This window comes from Cygnus olor, chromosome 14, assembly GCF_009769625.2.
Source record: "Cygnus olor isolate bCygOlo1 chromosome 14, bCygOlo1.pri.v2, whole genome shotgun sequence".
In the NCBI taxonomy this organism is placed as follows: domain Eukaryota; kingdom Metazoa; phylum Chordata; class Aves; order Anseriformes; family Anatidae; genus Cygnus; species Cygnus olor.
The window spans coordinates 19,160,790-19,180,631 of NC_049182.1; the positions used below are offsets into that span (position 1 = coordinate 19,160,790).

A 19,842-nucleotide genomic window follows, 5' to 3' on the forward strand; every position below is an offset into this window, starting at 1 on the left:
TCAGGGTGATATTAGCCAGAGGTATCCAATTTTCAACCCATGAGCTGCACATGGGTAATTCATTCAGTTTACAATCTCCACAGCTACCTTCTTTCCCAACGGCCCCTTTAGCAGGCTGAGATGAATTAAGTGTTTAGTTAGGAACAGTCTGCATTTTTCTGGGGGCTTTGCAGTGCCTCCCTTCATGTGAGCACACTTGAATATGGTAACTGGGTGGGCTGCGGTTATCTGACAGTAGTTTACTACATTGCAGATCTCAAAAACGTTGTTTTCATTGCAGGTAAGCACCCTCTTGCCCTCCAGCTCTGATTGCAGTCTGTCCCAGGCAGGTCAGGATTAATGGGATTTCTTAACCCTGAGGAAAAGGGCCAGAGTTTAAGCCCACTGAGTTTTGAATGGGTCACTGCTTTAAAGACATAACAGAGGCTCCCATGAGCAATTTGTGTTCAAAGCCCCTGTTCTTTTTAATCAATTTCATCTCAGTGATAACTTGCTTAGTGTTACTGCTTTGATTTAGTTTTGTAGAGACAAAGTCAAATCTGGTGTCCCTGTCAAGTTCTCGTGAACCTTCCCCAGAGGCCTGTGATGTGACCCACTAGCCAGTCATCAGTGTAACACAGTTAGAAGTAAGGGCCATCCAAAAAGATGAACGATAGAACTGACTTAATCACTTTTTTAATTTTGCTGCTTCATGTTGCAGTGGGCTTTCTTGGCACAGAAATGGGATTTCAGTTTGACAACTAAGCTCTATGCGAGGGGGAGAGAGAGACTTTATTTTCATTGTTCCCTGGCTGCTGTCATGTCGATTTAGAGACTTGTCTTTTTCTTCTGTGTAGGGGCCCTTGAGTAATAAAGTCCTTTAACTTAAGGTTTAAGGTAGTCTCAGATGAAAAAGCCGGCATTTAAAGAAAACAATTTATATGCTCAGGTTAAAAAAATAAAATGGTCCCATAGCTCTATCATGAGTTCTTGCTTTGCAACATTGTCTGAACATAAGGCTTATACAATTCTTCTTATACAAGAAGAAATGTTTCTCCTGGATCAATCAGTATTTTTCTTGCGTAGAGTGAAAAATGGGTGTAAGAAGTGACTTGTTAACTATAGCTGTCCTTCCTCAGTTGTGATTGAGATCTCTAGCCATAAAATATTGCTGAAATAATTTTAATTCCTTTGGCAGCATTTTAGTAGGCAGATGCTGCAGAACAACCACTTGTTTAATTGGTGCTAATAGAAGTTTTCTCAGAACTGGGTATGCAAAGTGGACTAATAAGGGTTTTTGGCAGGAAAAAGGCATCGGGAGCAATGATGCACTGTGGATTCTTTGTCCTAGCTATGTGTCAAGTTTCTGAATATGTAAATTTAGTAACATTCCTAAGCAAAGTTTATGTCAGTAAGAGCGATATGAAAGATGGTAAAGTAGTCCAGGTGGGATGTTGGTAAGTCCTGAACTGGAGACTTTGCTGTAGTAGTGCAATGAAATCTACTGATATTTAATATACAGGGGAAGAAGCAGTTTGGGGGTGTGACTTAACTGATGGGAAATGGAGGAAAAGTAAAAAAGAGCTGCCTAGCTTGAATTATAGGAAGCATGTGCTAACAAAGAGAGGTGGAAGTTGAGAATGGTCAGGAAGGATGAAAAAGATTTCAGCTTCTCTCTATAAAAGCTATCATACTTTCTGTTAGAAAGTGGAATGGGAGTCTTCAACACTGAGGACTTTTAAAGCTAGGTGGCAGAGATGGAATCCTGCAGCAACAAGAGGTAGAGTGAGAAGAGATGTATACAGAGCTAAGAGCCTTGTGGGACAGGTGGATGAAAATAATCACCTTCCTGCTCAGTGTATTTCAACATCATACGTATTCCAACAGGTCATGGCATCTGGGCTGGAAGCTTCTCAGAACATCCACCTTATGATGTCCCAGATGAGAATGGCAATTTTCTGTCTCCAGTTCTTGCTGGTTTCTACCTGTTCTTGACTATGATAATCCTACTGCAGGTAAAAGACAAACACTTCTCTGTTACCTTCAAGGAAGAAGCTATCCATAACTGACTATAATCAACAATGAAAAATTGGTATCAAGTAATAGCTGTGCAGTACCTTCTAAATCCTATTTGAAAATATTGTAAAGAGTGTTTCAAAACATTGAAGTGCGACATACTTTTTTTTCTTTCAAAACACTTTTTTTTTTGTTGATGTTGAAACGTCACGGAGATATAGATAAGAAGGACATGTATTATATCTTTAAATAGCTCCAGAATCTCTAGGATATGCACTAAAGAGGATGCTTACATCGAAATATCAGTTGTTGGGGTTTTTTTCTGCCTATGCCCATCATTCCTAAATAAGAATGCCACTTAATATCTCAGGAAGACAGTGAAAGAAAAATTGTTTTGCTGGTGGGGAATAATAGCTAGGTATGGCTCTGCTGGTTTAGGAAATAAAATGAATTAAAAGTAGGATACTCATATTTGAGTCTGATTAAACCTCATTGTGAAGAACAATTTATAGGGTGGGGAAAAAAAATCATACTTTTCTGATTTCTTGACTTATCTGCTGAGATTTAAGTGAACAGAATTTCTTTAATATGAGTGAAATATGAAGATAGCTTTCTGAGCTGCTCAGAGATTCGTTGCGGGTTTATTCTTCATCACTTAAACAGAACATTTGTGCACCTTAAGAATTCAGGATTATTTCATGGCAGGGAAGTTAGTGGATGGGAAGTGTTGCATGCAAAGACATTGCTTGGGAAACTTTTTTACATTAAGAGTTAGCCTATGCTAGTGCATCATCTCAGAGTTTCAGGAGGGAAGAACGGCATGCATGTACCTTGGACCAGAAAATGTGCTTTGTAAGAGAGTCAGGAATCCAATTTCAGACTCATCAGCTCATTGTTGGATTTGGTTCAAATAATTTTGTCTTAAATTTTTGACTTATTGTCCCTAGCTATCCATTGCTGTTGTGTGCAGGTTTCTTTTTTTATTATTGAACTATTATTTGGTCCTACAATACATCTCTAGGAAGAACTGATTTTTTCTGAAAATGTTAGTATACTTGTGCCAGGAAACTGCTGACAGAAAGCAATAAGACTCGTCTCACACCTCACTGAGATTTTCATCTCTCTTTCAGGTTTTAATCCCCATTTCTCTTTATGTGTCCATTGAGTTAGTCAAGTTGGGCCAAGTCTTCTTAATTCACAATGACATTGACCTCTATGATGAAGAAGCAGATTTGCCCATTCAGTGCAGAGCCCTAAATATTACTGAAGATCTTGGACAAATTCAGTATATTTTCTCAGACAAAACTGGGACACTAACAGAAAACAAAATGGTATTCCGACGCTGTACTGTTGATGGACATGAGTTTTCACATCAGGAAAATGGTAGGAGAGACTTTTTTAAACCTTCTTTTTTCTCCAAGCTAGTAAATCTTATTAATTTAAATAATAATATTTAAACCTACTGAGCCTTCTGATTGAATTTGTGGTTTTGTCTCTATTTTGTGAGGGACTCCTGTTATGGAGATTCCTAAAGTGAAGTTTTAACTCATTTGGAGGACAGATAGGAAAGGTTTTCTGGTTCCTTCTGCAGACCTCTCATTGCCTTGCATTGAATACCCTCTTGATAGTGCAAAAAGAACATTTTCATTTCTAAATAAATGCCAGGCAATCTTCTATAGGCTCACAAACTGAAATTAGTTATTAATCAAACTCAGTGGGTCCAAAAGTAATTGCCATAGACTTCTGTGTAATATGAAACAAGGTGCAGCTACATCTTCTAGAGTCAACCCTAGCTGCAGTCTGTATCTGAAATCTTTTGGCATCCAGCGCCAGATCTGGACATCTTTACTCAGACCCCTTCTTGGTTGCTACTTTCTCTGTCTACATAGCACAAAGGATTTAATTTAGCTGGCAAGAAGCTGCTGAAAAGATGTTTGTGCTTTGTGACAGAGAGCATTAACAAATTTGTGAATTACCTTCTTTCTTTCTCCTGTTCCAGACAACTGCAAAGTGCAGCTCTTAGCATTTAGGAGAAATCCTTAAAAATGACTGATCACTTTGAAATGCATTTTTGATTTCATACAATAATAAACATTGCAGAGAGGGAGTTGCCAGAAAATAAAGTGGATAGTGAAGGTTTTTCTGATGATGGCTTTTGAGTTGTTTTAGCTTTGGGTTAGTTTATTTCAGGTTTTTTGTAACTAACCAAGGAATTACTCCTAAGCCATGCAAAGAACAGTATAAGAGATAATGTTTTATTTTCTCTGTTTACAGCCAAGCGCCTGGAAACCCATAAGGAGTTGGATTTAGATGATGCGGATTTTGCAAAACTTCAACACTTCACACTTCCTTCCATGAACATTGAAAGACCAGGCACTTATAATCAAAGGACCATGAGACCCTTAAGGAGGTGCCAGAGTGCTAGAGCTCATTTTCAGGGGCATACACGGAATAGGTCACTTGGTCGTCGTGACAGCAACCGATCTCAAGTGGCATTCAGCAGCACCATTGTGAGTACAAACAGATTGAGCTGGCACATTTAACTACAAGATATGTAGTTCGCACAGAGGGGAATGAGCTTTTTGTACTGTTTTGGTACACTGACATGGCAGGAAGGTGAGGTAGACTGCAATGGGGATGCTGGGCTGGGGTTGTGCCAAGAGGAGTTGGGGCTGTGAGCAGAGATGGGAGCCTGGAGCCTGGCTTTGCAGAAAAGGGCAGTATAGGTCCTTCTGGAAGATGATGGTTGGGAAAAGGTTATGGGATTGAAGTCTGAGTCTGAACACAGTTCAGAATGCCACAAACTACTTTTGCTATCAGCACTGCAACATATTGTCTCCGATAAACAGTTTAGCCACCCATGAGCTGTGCATGCCAAATGCAAAAGCTGTGCTCTCCAGAGCAGTTCTGTATGGTTTGTTAGTGTGTCAAAAGCTAAGTGTTGCACTTCTTTGAGACAAAAATAAAAAATAAAAATCCCAACACTTTTCACGTAGAAAATATAAATGAAGCAAGAAAGGTTTATCAGATTATGTTCTCAGACCCTGTGAGATGTTGAACAGATGCTGAACAGCCTTGTCCCAATTCAGTAGCTCGGTGGCCTCTACCTCACCTCGAGTTCTGACATGGAAGTTTGAGTCATCTTCATTGCACTTCTAGAAAAGCCTTAGACTCATCTGAATTTTAGATCTGAAACTTCCCAAAATCTAACACAACCTAGTTAAGGTCAGTCTGTTTTTTTCTCCTTGAAAGTTTTTTAAGAAACATTTCAGACAAAGCTTTTATGCACTCCAGGAGGTCAAACACTTTCAAAATCAGAATTACAATTAAAATTAAATGCCTGGAAAAAACCCTTCCAAATCTTCATTGTAAGAAATTCTAATAAATAGAGGATTCTCAGAACTTTATTTTCTGCAGTTGTTCTTCTTGGCAGAGTTTTTGACTTGCTGACATTTTTTTGGTTGATGTAAGCTTAGGTTAATTTTAAGATCCTACTTGTCTCATTCAGTTTCTCTGTTTTGTAGTAGATATTGGTCAGTGTCCCTCCTGTTCTTGGAATATGGGAGGTTGTCAGTTGTCCTCACATTTTCCAGCCCAGTCCTCATGGAATATTGAGAACCTCTCTGTTTGTTTTATGGGTCTTGACTTTTGAAGTGTGATATAGGACTTCCTTGCCAGATATGTTTCCTCAGTGATATTTTTTCTGCCAAGCCTCTTCAGTTTCTTTCAGAAACAAAATGCCATGTTTTCCTTTGTTTGTTTGCTTGTTTCCCCTCTGTAAAAGCATCATCTGAGGAACTAGTATGAAACATCTGCTTTTTAGAAGGAGGTTAAGCTGCTCTCCTGGAAATAAAAAGCTTTAGCTGCTGTCACTCTATCCCAATAAATTGCTTAACCTCTGTGACAAATGTGAAGACCTGGTAAAAATGAAGACACTTAAGTATTGCCCAGTGTATTGTCCTGCATATTGATACCTTTTAAATGATGCACAGTAGTATCTTTATTTACCAAACCAATTTCCTTTTTATGAAATGGGGATAAAAAAAAAAAAATCTGTCTCTATATGTTTCCTGTCCTTTGGTATTTATATCACCTTCTCTGATGCATTTGTACATTGCTAAGAACAGCTGGAACATCTGTATAACTATGGTTATACAGATAGTATTGTGGGCTTGAATGGATCTCAGTAGTAAAAGTTTCTCACTAAAAATCCATCTTTTGTGTCTTGACTCACACATTTAATATTGCTTAATTTAAGGCTTGCAGAGCCCTTCTGGATGAATGTCTCTGTTTAAATAAAAGCACTGAAGTATTCAGTGGCAGTCAACAATTGTCAAATGTGATACTCACTATGAAATCATGAGACTCAGCTTCTTCTCATCATCAAAACACAAGAGAACACAATGCCCTGCTTTCTACAATAAACAACACAAAGGCCAAAGGCCAGCAGTTGGGATTACACAGTTTGTTGTTGTTGGCTTTTTTCTTAATAAATGCTGAGTTTCCAAGGGTTAATGCGCCAGCCACATGAAAGCTACTCATGGAAACTGGTAGCCTCAGGTAATGGGAAAATTGAAGAACTTTGCACTGCTGAGAAGACAGTGATTTTTGGGTAAGGGTTAGTACAGCATCTGCTGTGAGCACCTGCATATCAGAACTGTTGCCAAGGAAAGCATTTTAAAGAAGGAGGGCTGTTACCTTAATAGTATCCTACAAAATGTAGAATTTAATTGGAAAATAACTATGCCAAACAAACAATAATCACTTACTAATGTCAAATTTATATGTGAACAGTTTTTAAAGGAGCATTATCTGTGCAGTGATCACAAAATTCTCTTGTCAATCAACCTTATGCAAATCAGTGGTAACCAGGTTGCATATGGTATTTTAAGTGCATTTGTACTGTGGTAATTGATTGTGCCTGCAAATCAGCATGTTTGAGACTTTGTCTCAGTATTCTGAGCAGTTCCGCAATTAGAAAGCTCCGCAGCTACAAAATGTATTTCAGCCTGCATGTTTGTGAGAGCATTCTCTGCTCGACTAGTTTTGATATTTTCCTGAAATTTAAAAAGCTTTTATTAATTAACATGTTCATCTCAGTGCATCTCTGAGCCTGAGATGAGGATGATGGGTAATTCATGGCATTTGATAAAGTTAATTAAACTGAAGACTGCGGATCCTACAAGAATAACTAAATAGCACTGCTTTTCTTTTCTGGAATAAAAATAGTGTAGGTTTTCTGCAGAGCCTAAATCCTAGGGTTTACCTTCTGTTTTTATCCCCTCCAATATTTTTGTCTGTAGTCCTTGTGATCCCTGAGAGTTTGGGGAGCCTCCTTGTATGTCATTCATGCAGTTCATAGGATAAGATGAATCCTGTGTCCAGCAACAGCCCCCTAAAATTCAGTGTAAAAGTCTGTTCAGTGGGAAAGAGCATGACAAGGTCTTGGACAATGGAAAAGCAAATTCCTAACTTGTGTTAGCACTCATCTTGCTATCTTGAGATGCAAATACAAAAGGATAGAGGTCAACCTATTAACAGTTACACTCAGAAAATTAGACTGAGCTGGACAAATCTGTTTGAACTCATATTCACGCTATTACCAAAGTCTGTAGTTGAGAATTGTTGACAAGTTCTATAGTATTATGCTGGTATCGTAAAAAAGTGTAATGTCTGTGTATGTTTTAGGTTTTATGTGGAATGGAAAGGACAGAAGAACAGTGTAGTCTTTACTTCAGAAATCTCTGAAGGAGTCTGAGAAAGAAAATACAGTGACTGATTTATTCCTTTCATAAACATTTATTAGAAATCTGGAGGGAGAAGGATATGTCTATATATCTAATGCAACAGGGAAAAGAACAGACTCACCTGTTCTTTCACACCTCTTATGAAAATGGAAACCAATTTTTATCCTGTCTGTCTCGCCCTCTAGAGGACAACCTTCAGCCAAAGAAGAGAACACCAGGTCACTTCAGAGCCTTGAAGGTGGCATTGGCCACCTTACTGGTTTCTTTGGGTACCTCAAAATGAGACAATGCCAGTTGACTTTATTAATTTGATTTGTTGTGGCTGCTGCAACTTCTCAGAGGAAAAATTAAAATAATGTCCTATAAACAACGGAGATATGGTTGACAGCAAGACTTCAGGGAAATTTAAAAGAGTAGGAAAAATATAAAATGATAATCAGTTTTGGAACAAGATAGGGCATTAGCATTTATTCTGTATACCTGTAGATGTTCTTATGAAGTAAGATCTTGACAGCACATTTTCTTCTAGACTTAATAATTGTAATAAACAGTGCCCTGCTATTAGAAATATTTCATAAGATTTCAATTGTCCTATTATCATCAGGTTTTAGCACCATCAAGTAGAAGAAATGCTATCAAACTAATACAGAGATCTTAACAACTGAATTGCAGTAGCCATTTTATAACATCAGCTTTTTACTGACATAGCATTGAAAGTATGGTAAATTTAATTGATTATCATCAATGCTGTTTTGTTTCATTTTCTGTTTTATTCATTCAGTTTTATTCAGGCTGGTCAATGAACAGACTTGTTTGTCTGAATTCTTTTATCTGCTGGTATTCCGTAAGGCTGAAACTAGAGAAATAGGGAAATTCAAGTCAGCCCTGCTTTCACTGAATGTGAAAAGAAGAGAGAAAAATATTGATTTCTGTATTATTTTATATTTAAAACTTGTTTCTGAGACCACAATTGACCTGACAATTTTCCATTTTTCCAGAGGAAAATTTTGAGTTCAGAAAGTTTCAGTTAAAATGGAATGCCTATGTTGTTATTTTTGGCACAAGTTAGAGGCAGATATTGTGGATATATATGTGCAAACAAAACTGAGTGGGGTGGTGATGGATAGGAGAGGCTGAGATCCATGTGTAGTAATTTGTGGTTGGTGAGGTTCATTCTAATTGTGGCAGTGCATGAGGAAATTATATGAATAGCTGGGCAAACAGAGAATTTCTAATCGTTAATGTTTTGAATTTAATATAATTCCCAACATCACTGTTTTGAGAGTTATGTCTGCACATAATATGTTCTGCATGGGAATTGTCCAGTTCAGCTATTTGTGACTGCTTTAAATAGTGAGCACAGTAGGCAACAGGCACACAGGTACCTATCAGCTGCTGCAGTAAGACATTGTGAAACGGTTTCTAAAGAATGACCACTTTACTTTTTCAGTGTCTGATTCCTTTTCAGAGGCCTGAGAAGATACCTGAAAATACGGCTTGTCCTCAGTATGTGTCAATTTGCTAGAGGAGGGACTGCATCTGCACTTAAAATTTTTGCCCACATGCAAAAGAAAAAAGAATGAAAGCACTGAGCCAGAGGAACCAGAACCTCCTGTTGCAGAGAGTGCATTATCTGGTTCTATCTTTGAAACTCAGCTGAGTTCTGTGCTGCAGAATGAGCAATAGATTTATTTTCAATTATTGGGATAATTTAAGAACCAGTATTCATGTTAGCAAGCAGGAGTTACAACATAACATATTAAGTTTAGCACTGCACAGCCATTAAGGTGGTTGATTGATAGCTGTTGCATATTTAGGGAACTTAAGAAAACTGTGCCAAATTGAAGGAGGAGAGTGTAGTAGCTGAGATAAACTAGAAAGCAGCTAAATCACTATGGCAATTCCTTAAAGAAGGCATCCAAAAGTGTTGGCTCACAGAAGATGTCTTTTAAATTGAGAAGCTCTAGTTAAATATGGCCCTGAATTAAATCCAAACCTAATTCTGCTAACATGAAATTTCCATTAAAAGTCATATTTCCGTAGCCCTACATCAGATTAAATTGTAGATAAGTAACATTGTTAAGTAGTTTGGCTTGTGAATTTAGATTTGATTAGAGAGTGTGTGGTAGTAGATTACAGTACTGTTTCAGGAACAAATGCAGAACGTATGCATTTACCTGTTTATTGTAAAGCTGAGGAAGAGCAATTTGAGACAGCTTCTCTTTCAGGTACAAAGCAAAATGATTCTGAAAACACTTTTTTGTTGTAACCAAGCTATAAACAAAAGCTGCATTCTCTGTTGAAATAGCATTGCTGCTCCATCACTGAAATGGGCGATCCCAAATCCACTTCCACCTGGAATGACCTTTAATTCATTAGTCAGCAGTTTCAAAGTTTGGGGACACAGTATAGATTATTCTTGAGATAGATCTCAAAAGAAATAAAATTCTGAAATCTCCTTCTATTTCAAGGTACATTTCTTCCTAATAATCTAGTTATGCAGCCTTTAGAAATACATCTGTTTTCCCCAGATGTTAAGTACAAAAGGCATTTATCTTACATAATTCTAGGTGTGAATTCAATAAGAGGCAACAGAAGACTATTGAGTTGAGAGCTCTTCCTTGAGCACAGTTATAAATGAGAATAATTCTCCTTAATTTCTCTTACAGGAAAAGGATGTGACTCCAGACAGCAGGCTGCTGAGAAGAGTGAGAGAAGCTGCACTCCAGACTGAAAATCTCTCTCCTTTTATGCATATGCAGACTGCCACATCCCTTACTGACTTTTTTCTTGCCCTTGCCATCTGCAATACAGTCGTGGTCTCCACAGCTACTGAGCCAAGACAGAGGGTAATCTTACTTTGTTTAAACTAAGTATTCAAAGGAAATTGATCATGCTTACAATAACAACACAGAGCACTGTTCAGGGAAACCTGAGGTGGTGAGAAATGATTTTGTACCGGAGCTCTCCTCTAGTTCTTTTATCTTTTATGTAATGTCTACTGTTTCACTGCCTGTATATATCCCTACCTAACAAGGCTCTTTATGTTTGATGAATAGATATGGCTACCACAGTATCTGTGCTTTTCCTTTTAGATTTAATAATACATTTACTGTAAGAAATATGTTGAATATACAGGGTTTTCTCTGATCTCTCAGGCCATTATCAGAATTACAAGGGCCTTGATTTCATCTCTGTTTCAGAAACAGAGACACAAATCACCATCAAATTCGGATGCCAATTTTCCAATGAATCCTCTACTGAATTCCCTTAACACAGTTAAAGAGAAAAAAATATTTCTGCATTTTTTATTATTGTCATTTAGAAAAGAAAAATACTGAGGCTTTGGAAAGTATCTTGTAGCTCACATTCATTTATTTTTAACCATATTATACCCAAGGTTTTCTCATATTTCTAGGTTACAGTCCCACCACCAATAAAACCTTCAGGAATCACCTTGGAGAAGATTCATCAGATATTTCATCGGCTGAAGTTAGCAAGCCTCAGCCAGTCTTTTTCATCATCTCAGTCTAGTTCAGAGCTAGGAGCTAGCTTCAGTGCAAAGAACACCGGGGAGCACCTTGCTGCGTTGGATTGCTGTGACGAGGACAACGACTGCTGTGACAGCAGTAGGGGCGCTGGGCTCCAGGACAAGGGCAGCACAGATATTGGCAGTGCTTCCTTGGATGAGGTTTTTAAGTCTGTTACTCACGGTTCTTTGCCAACAGACTTCTGTTACGAGGCTGAGAGCCCAGATGAGGCAGCACTTGTGTATGCTGCACAGGCATACAGTTTTACTTTAGTGTCCCGGACTCCTGAGCAGGTGACCGTACAGTTGCCACAAGGCACACTCTTGACTTTTGATATCCTCTACACTTTGGGATTTGACTCAGTAAGGAAAAGGATGTCTGTAGTGGTGAGACACCCTCTAACCAAGGAGGTCATTGTCTACACAAAAGGAGCTGACTCTGTTATAATGGACTTGCTGGAAGACTCTGGCAAAGGTAATAAGCCAATGAGCTATTCCTGTGGTGTCTCCTACAAAGAGGCACAAGAAGTTTGCAGTACTCTCTTCTGCATGAAATATAATATCTAGGCATCAGGAGTATAAAGATAAGGAACAAGCTCTCCGTAGTGTTATCCTTGCAGATCAGAACTGAGGTATTTGTTTAACCTGAGTAGTGCTGAGAATAAGGAATGGGCTAATTAAAATTCACTGACAGCACTAACCCATGTGGGTTGTGTACTCTGCAGTAATACTTTCATACGGGCCTGACCATGGTATTTCAGCTTGTCAGCAAGAGTGCTGTAGCATTAAAAAACAACAGCAACAACAACAATAACAAGAAAAAGCAATATCATCTTAAAGGAAACAAGAACCTTTACCAATCTGAAGTTTATGCAACACACAGTGAACGCTTTGAAAGAGATTGCTATTACAGTGGAATCCTCACTCAGTTGCCCATTCTTTTTTAATCTTAGGTCATTAGGTCTGAAGTGATCTGTGGTTAAGATGTAGAATCTTTCCCTTGTATTTCACAGCTGACACTTACACAGAGAGGAGAAGGAAAAGAATAAAAGACAGAACACAGAAGCATCTGGACTACTATGCCCGAGATGGCCTCCGAACTCTGTGCATAGCTAAGAAGGTAGGAGGGCACTACCCTAATGTTGTTTACAGCTTTGCTCTATATACATCAATATATTTATTGGAAAAAATGCAATGGTTATAATCCTCTGTACTTCAGAGGACAAGACAGATACAGACCATCTTTCTATCCCTCTATTTGATTGTTTTGTAGTCTTTTCTCCTCTCTTTCTGCAGTTTTTATCCAGTTTGAACAAATGATGGGTTCTTCATCAACCTCAAAATATTGATTTCTGTTTATCCTATGCCAGCTCTGGCTTGCTCTCTTTACAGTGATTTCAGGCAAGACATAGAAAGCCAACTTTCTGTTTTGCTTTGCATTCAGCTTTCAAAAATCCTACCTTCAGCCTGGGATAGTGCATTTTAGCCTGATACCTTAGTGCAGAAGTGGTGAGACACCCTGCAGAGCAACTTTCAGGAACTGTGCTCCAGTACAGACTCCCAGCTAAAGGCTGTGGGATTGAGAGTTTCTATAGGCCATGTTTTTAATTCCTAGCTTCCACAAACAGGAGGGCACATCTCTCTTTTCTCATTGCTACCAGCTCCTGCAGTCTTCTCATGGAAAAGTTTCTGTTGTTTTAAAGGCAACACAGTACTTTATCAACCCAGATAGGAGTTAAGCCTCTGTGATCCAGAATGTTGGCATTCTTCTCCTCTTATTTAAATTTAAAAAGAGCTCTTTTTAAATCATGTTATGCAGGTCTTGAATGAGGATGACTTTCAAAAATGGGCCAATTTTCGTCGAGAGGCAGAAGCTGCTATTGACAACAGAGAGGACCTGTTAATGGAGACAGCACAGCATCTGGAGACCAAACTCACCTTGCTGGGTAGCTAAAATAAGAATTGTCATTGCATGAAGTATCACTTGCTCTCCTGTGATATTCTTGGCAATCAGACAGACAACAGCTTATATTAAATTATATCAAAAAGGCTTCCTCTGAGGTTTGAAAATCTCAGGGCAAGTGTACACAGTCCAATGACGGTGCTTAAACAATTTCTGTTGCATTTTGAGCAGCAGTAACTTTGTAAAAGTGTACTGAAACTTTCGTGTGCCATGAGCAAAGAACATGTACATCAGCTGTTAACTGCAGCTCAGCTGACGTGGTAGATACTGAGTTCCCATAATTCAGTCACATATCTGCGTCCTCAGATAAACCCATAAAACAGTATATATTCACTTCAATTTTGAGCACAAATTCCAAGGGAATTTCTGTTATAGAACTGTATTATAAAAAGCAGTAACTACAATTGTTGTCCTCATTCTTGCTAGTGAATTCCTGCTCCTGTTACACTGTCATGTTTGCTTTCTGTATTTTGTAAGAGGTTGATATTTCATGTTAAAACTTACCTCTTTGGTACTTGCACATCATCCATCACCATAGTATCTAACAATACTATTCTGTTAAATTACAGAGGGCTTCAGTGCTTTCTTTTCTATTTTGTTTCAAAATGTTTTGGTATTTAAGACTTTGTTTTTCAGTCATCCCATTCTCATCTTTCTGTGAATACAATCTGTGCCCATATTTTGTTATCCTGAATTTCTGTGATTGCAAGCTATTAGCGTTATGGTTTCTCATAATCTATGGAATGATTTAAAAAATTAGAGTAATAACAGTAAATACCATAAGCACAAGCATATAAGAAATAACATAGATCTTGTTAGAATGTTGTCTTTGCCAACTCTTAAGGCACTGTGTGCATTCATACTTCATTTCACAAAAACTGTTATTTTAGCTTAAATCAATATCTATCTCTAATGTACCACATTTACAGCATCTTCAAACTGACCTCTAGTGGAAGAGATAAGGAGTATTATAACATTCAGGTGGTGACTTACGTCCATCTGTTTCTAAGTTGGCACATTTTAAAAAAGAATGCTTCCTGTATCTTTTCTTCTCCCTTTGATGAGCGAAGCATCTAACTTGGCAATATGATAGCATTCATTTAAATAGTCAAAGTTCATCTTTTCTGGTTGCTTTGATGGGGCTTGATGCAGTACTTTAAAAATGCATATGGTATAATTCCTCTGCCAGTACATTGTCATTTTGGATTATTAGGGAGAAATGAAATGCATTGTTCTAGCATCAAGGAAAATGAAGAGTCAGAATTTGATTGATGACAGATTTAGGTCTTAATCCAAATGCAGATTTTGTGCCCATGTGTTTATCTGCTGGACAATACGTTGGCACAATTCTTGATAAGCTCATGATTGGAAGTCAAAGACCTTTTCTTAAAAAAAAAAAAAAAAAAGAACTGGCAAGATGATTTCCAAATATTTCCAAATGAAAGAAAACTAGTTCACGTTGTCTTTTCCTGTTTGCCCAGGGGCAACAGGGATTGAAGATCGGCTGCAAGATGGAGTGCCTGACACTATCGCAGCTCTTCGAGAAGCTGGGATACAGATCTGGGTGTTGACAGGAGACAAACAGGAAACAGCAGTTAACCTTGCATATTCCTGTAAACTCCTGAACCAAAGGGACACTGTCTTCACCATAAACACAGAAAATAAGGTGAGTATAGGGGGATGCACAGAATTTTCTGTCTTTCCCTTTCTTCACAGCTTTCAGCTTGACACTGATTTGCTTTAGGCTGCATTCACCACAAGACATAGCTAACCAGATGTTCACATAGCAACGTTAGGCCATAAATTCTTTAGACCACATGTAACAGGATGAATTTGAACACAAGACAGTTATGTAGAATTTTATTCAATTAAAATACAAGTTTCCAAATAAAAATAAACTTTTTTTTTTAAATGACCTAACTGGTGAGCTTGAGGAAAAAGATAATATGCAGTTTATATGCCTGATTCCTTAATAATATTGGTATATGGCTTTTTCACTTGCAATGGAAATTTCAGTTACAGTGGTATTGTAAATCCGGGTGATATCTGTAGGAAGACATTTGGAAAGTATTATATGGGTCAGTCTGGAATAAAATGCAGGTGTAGATTTAATTAAATTCAGAGCTTTCTAGTTGCATGTTCCCAAATAGGATTAGGCTTAATCAGAAATTTATTAGTGTGAACAATTTAACCTGGTGTCTTTTTGTGTAAGCAGCATTTCACCTTCTCAGAAACCTAAATATAGCTCCTGTGGGCTGGTTAAAAATGCAGTCACATTCTTGACACTGCATGGTGGCCTACATAGTGGTAGATGTGCACAGATATTCCCTGAATTTCTGTAGGCAACAAGAAGGTCAGGTGGTAGATAAGGCAAACATACTCCAAAATGAAAATAATCACTTGAGGGGCATCTCTGTCAGCTCCTGTGACTCACAAAATTCAGTGAACAATCTGTGGTGCAATCCATGGCTATTCCTGAAACCATCTGAACAGACGGGAGAAAAAAACTTTCAAAGAAGGTAAATGCCATTAAGGATGGCGAAGGCAAAAAAGCTTTAAAAAAGCAACATTGGCTTTTGCAGACTGTGAAGCAACGTGGTACCAGGGAAACCATGCCTTGCTCTCAGAAAGTGGAATGTCCGCTGGAGCAAACAGCTTCACATGCCATTGCTCCAGGCATCCTGGCAGTGCAGATGACTTTGAGAGACAGTTTTAGGGAAGTGCACGTTCAGGCATTACAGCTCAACCCATTTGAAAGAAGTCAACATGCCTGATCATTTCTAATGTCCAAAATGCCAGCTGAGCTGTCCTCTTTTTTGTTTTGTTGTCAGTGCCATCTTACTGTACAGCCCCAAGTGGCCCTGAGGTCACCAGGGTGCTGCTCTGTTCTCTTTTTGCAGCGTACACTTGTGACCTGTACTCAGCAGTAATGGGAACTGTCATGAGAAGGGCCTTTCTGTAGGTAGATGGGAGGTTGAGCGGGGAAGGCTGGGCCTCTTTTTGGGGCTAGGCAAGTCACTTGTCTCAGTTGCCTCCATTTTTCTCCCCATTACAAGCTTGTGTTTCTCTATAAAACTGTTGTGAGGATTAATTAAGTAGTGTTAAAATACTGACTGTTTTTCTTTTGATAGGCAGTGGTATAGAGTAGTCAGATGGCCTACTTTCTAGCTTATTTTGTCTGCAGCTAGTAGTTCTCCAAACAGGAATAATATGCTATGCAAATGTCTCTCTCTTTTAATGTCACGGAAATAGGGAAACATGCAAAGATGATATGGAATTTGGCACGGAATACATTCCTTGCTTCGATGTGTAATTTCATTCGATACGCATATCTGCTTTAACGGGAGGCAGAATGAATATATTTAGGATGGAAATTAGAAGATGGTTCCTGTCAGAGAAGTGATGCTACAGGCAGGACCACCTTGACTCCAGGAAACACAGGCAGATGTGCTCACCTACAGCACCCTATGTGGCCGTCAGTCTGGACTCAGGTGCACACAGTGCGCATATAGGTGCTTGTGTGAATGTATGTCGTTTGGTGGGCATTAGCTTTATATTTCAATGCCGTTTAGCTCCCTCCCTTTCAAAGTGAAGCCAAGGACACTGGTTGTGAAGAGTCCCCAAGTGGCTGCAGTGAGGGAAAACAAATAATACAAAGGGTTTCTCCTTTCACAAAAGCCCATTAATTTTGACAAAGTTAACCCTTAAACTAAATATCCATCAAAGGATAAAGCCTTTGACAGAGGGTTAATAAAGGGTAATAGCTAATGAAGTGAATCCAGGTGGGAAATACCACAATGTTTCTTTGCACCTATGGTTAAGTTTGCTTTTTGTCAGATGTTCATCTTCACTCATGGCCACGTACTGAGCATGGGACAGTTCTTAATTCAAGTCATTGAAATATTTTAGTGTCTTTGCCTGTTTTTCATTTTGCTGTCCAATTCAATTTTCAGCACCGTATTAAGAAATCCCAATCTTTTCTTCCATCCCCAATATTTTTACCCAACCTCTTCCAGTGCTGAGGAATAGGTGAAGCTCAAAAACAGGAGGAAACAACTGTAAGGGCAGCAGTTAGGGAACTATGGTGGCTGGCTTCAGTGGGAAAAGACTCTCTTTCCACCCCTGAGCCCAGCAGCTTATTGAAGTGCTGGAAATTACGTACCTTCCAGAAAGAGGCAACACAAGTAGGTAGTTTGGAGGGATTCATTTAAAAATGCAAGTCTGGAATTTCCAATACAATTTTTGTTTTGTTCACAGAAAGATGTTGCTGCTTCAATATTTTTTGGAGGTTTTCAGTGTGCAGGCTTGATGCAGCTTTCTATTAGGTGTCAGAGGTACATTTGATTCCAGAACCTCCCACTGGAGTGTAATTTAAATCTTGCAAACATCCTACACATGTACCTTATGCAACATAATGTGAAAATAACATTTCAGAACTGAATCATCACTCAATAAGGCTGACAGAAAAGGTAGAAAAAGGAGTGATTAGCTCCTCAGGTATTCAGTGCCATGCTACAGAAAGAGGACTTTTAGTACAAACAGGCAGCAAAATAACTTTTAGATCATTCTGGGTTTTGTTTGATAGTGGTGTGCCAATTTAGGAGATCTGTATGGGAGAGGTAAAAGTGCCCCTCTTAAACCTCTGTGTGATACTAAGGTGACTTTCATCCAAAGTGAGGCAAATTTGCTAATAAGGAAAGGTTTAGCGTGTGTTTGAAGCACTGAGCTGGGCAATATGAAGCTTTAGTTGTGTCCCTGTGACACACACCTGATTTATGACCTAGAAAAGGCCAAACTGTCAAAGTTACTGAGTAATTCTGGAAATCTGAACCTCTTGTTTCTCTACCATAATTTATTTCCAAGGGAAGCAAAGGCTGGAATATCTCACATCATTCACATCAGAGGTAGTTTTTAAAATGTCCTTTAGCAAAAAAGTTGTTTTTTTTTCCTTCTGAACTCTCAGCACTGCAAATACAAGTATATCCTCCTGAAGTGAGGCTTTTTTTTTCTTTGAAATAATTTCTTATTGCAGTTAACTAGCTGATAAAATGTGCGTTGTTTTCACTGAAGGATTTGATGTCGTCATTGAAATAATCTCCAGTCTGACGAATTAGTGTCTTTCTCAGTCAGTTTTCCCCAATGTTCATCTGATAGGCTTCAACCCACTGGCATGATTATACAAACATACACTTTGTAAGGTGCTGTGCTGTAAAGGGAGATGGAGATAACTATTTCTAGAACCACTTATGTTTTCTCACAGGAAACTTGCGAATCACTCTTGAATTTAACCTTGGAAGAAGTGAGAAAGAATTACGAGGTTGAAAAACCACGGAGGAAATTTTTTGACTTTATCCCAACATCTTTATCAGCCTGTGAGGTGCCCAGTCCTGAGTTTGGACTGGTGATTGATGGCAGAACGCTGAGTGTCATCTTCCAGGGGGGCCTGGAGGAGAAGTTCCTGGAGCTGACGAGGCACTGCCGCTCGGTGCTGTGCTGCCGTTCCACCCCCCTCCAGAAGAGCATGGTGGTCAAGCTTGTTCGGAGGCAGCTAAAAGTGATGACCCTGTCGATAGGTACCTCTCTTTTGAATTTTACAGGAGAAATAGGCAGTAGGCTCTTTCAATGTGAGTTTTAAAAATGTTCGGAATATATACATTGTATGAGCTATTTATTACACCTCCTCTTAGATACATACAGTGAAAAACTAGCATTGAATAGTCTTTCCTAACCAACAGCCATATGAAAGTCCTCCTTCAGCTTTCAGTGAGCAAGTCTGCCCCCCATTTAAATAAGATGAAGACGCTCCACATTCAGTATCTCCCAGTAGTCCCTTTCAAGCACACAAGTACAAACACACGTACGTGTTCCCTCTGGAATCCCCTCACTTAGGGAAGGAAAGCAGTCGATAGTACTTACTGTTCTGTGCTTTCATAAAGCCCTTTTCCTGTCAGATTTTCCCAACTGGTGGAACCAGAGTTATCCCCAGAGTAGCATTAAGCACCAGCTCCTTTGCTTTTTACCTCCAAATAATGTGAAATGCTTTGAGTTTCCAGCTCACTGTTGTTAAGCAATCCCAGTAAAATCCTTGCAGAATTGATTTTTGTTATTTAAAACTAAAAAATACGTCTATGTGGACCAAACAAGGCATATCAGAAGAGTCTGATGTATTAAATTTCTCGCTTTGCCTCAGAGTTGAAAACATAAACTCACAGCCTTCTGCTTCATTTCTTTTGCTTTACCAGTTAACCTAATTCACAGTCTCCATGTTGCAGGCAGCCGTGATCGTTCTTTCCATGGAAATTTTGTTATTTATTCAACATGTTGCTAAAAGTTGAAAGGAGCAGAATAACTCCTAAAATTTGCTTGCTACATTGTCAATTGCAGTAAAATTTATCATATAATTCGGAGAGTTCAGTGAAGTAGGGTTCTGCAAAGCACGTTGTTGAGCATATGAAGTTGACAGAGCAGAAATGTACAAAATAGTGCAGATGTGGATGGTGTTGGGGTGTCCATGCCACCAGCCAGCTGATCCCAATGCCAGGCTTAGTGGTGGATCCAGGTCTTCTGAGAAGGAGGATGTTCCAACCAAGATCAGAGCCTAGAGGTCA

General features: G+C 38.8%; 1 protein-coding gene across 3 annotated transcripts in view; it reads left to right on the forward strand.

The window, feature by feature from the left end:
- ATP10B (ATPase phospholipid transporting 10B (putative)) overlaps positions 1-19,842 on the forward strand; it is a 58,159-nt gene that overhangs the window by 28,799 nt on the left and 9,518 nt on the right. For all 3 annotated transcript variants that reach the window (XM_040573651.1, XM_040573650.1, XM_040573652.1), the window contains 9 exons: positions 1,867-1,994; positions 3,126-3,378; positions 4,270-4,505; positions 10,412-10,591; positions 11,161-11,746; positions 12,285-12,391; positions 13,091-13,217; positions 14,716-14,900; positions 18,495-18,807. In XM_040573651.1, coding sequence (XP_040429585.1) covers positions 1,867-1,994; positions 3,126-3,378; positions 4,270-4,505; positions 10,412-10,591; positions 11,161-11,746; positions 12,285-12,391; positions 13,091-13,217; positions 14,716-14,900; positions 18,495-18,807 — 2,115 coding nt within the window. The remainder of the gene's footprint in view (positions 1-1,866; positions 1,995-3,125; positions 3,379-4,269; positions 4,506-10,411; positions 10,592-11,160; positions 11,747-12,284; positions 12,392-13,090; positions 13,218-14,715; positions 14,901-18,494; positions 18,808-19,842) is intronic.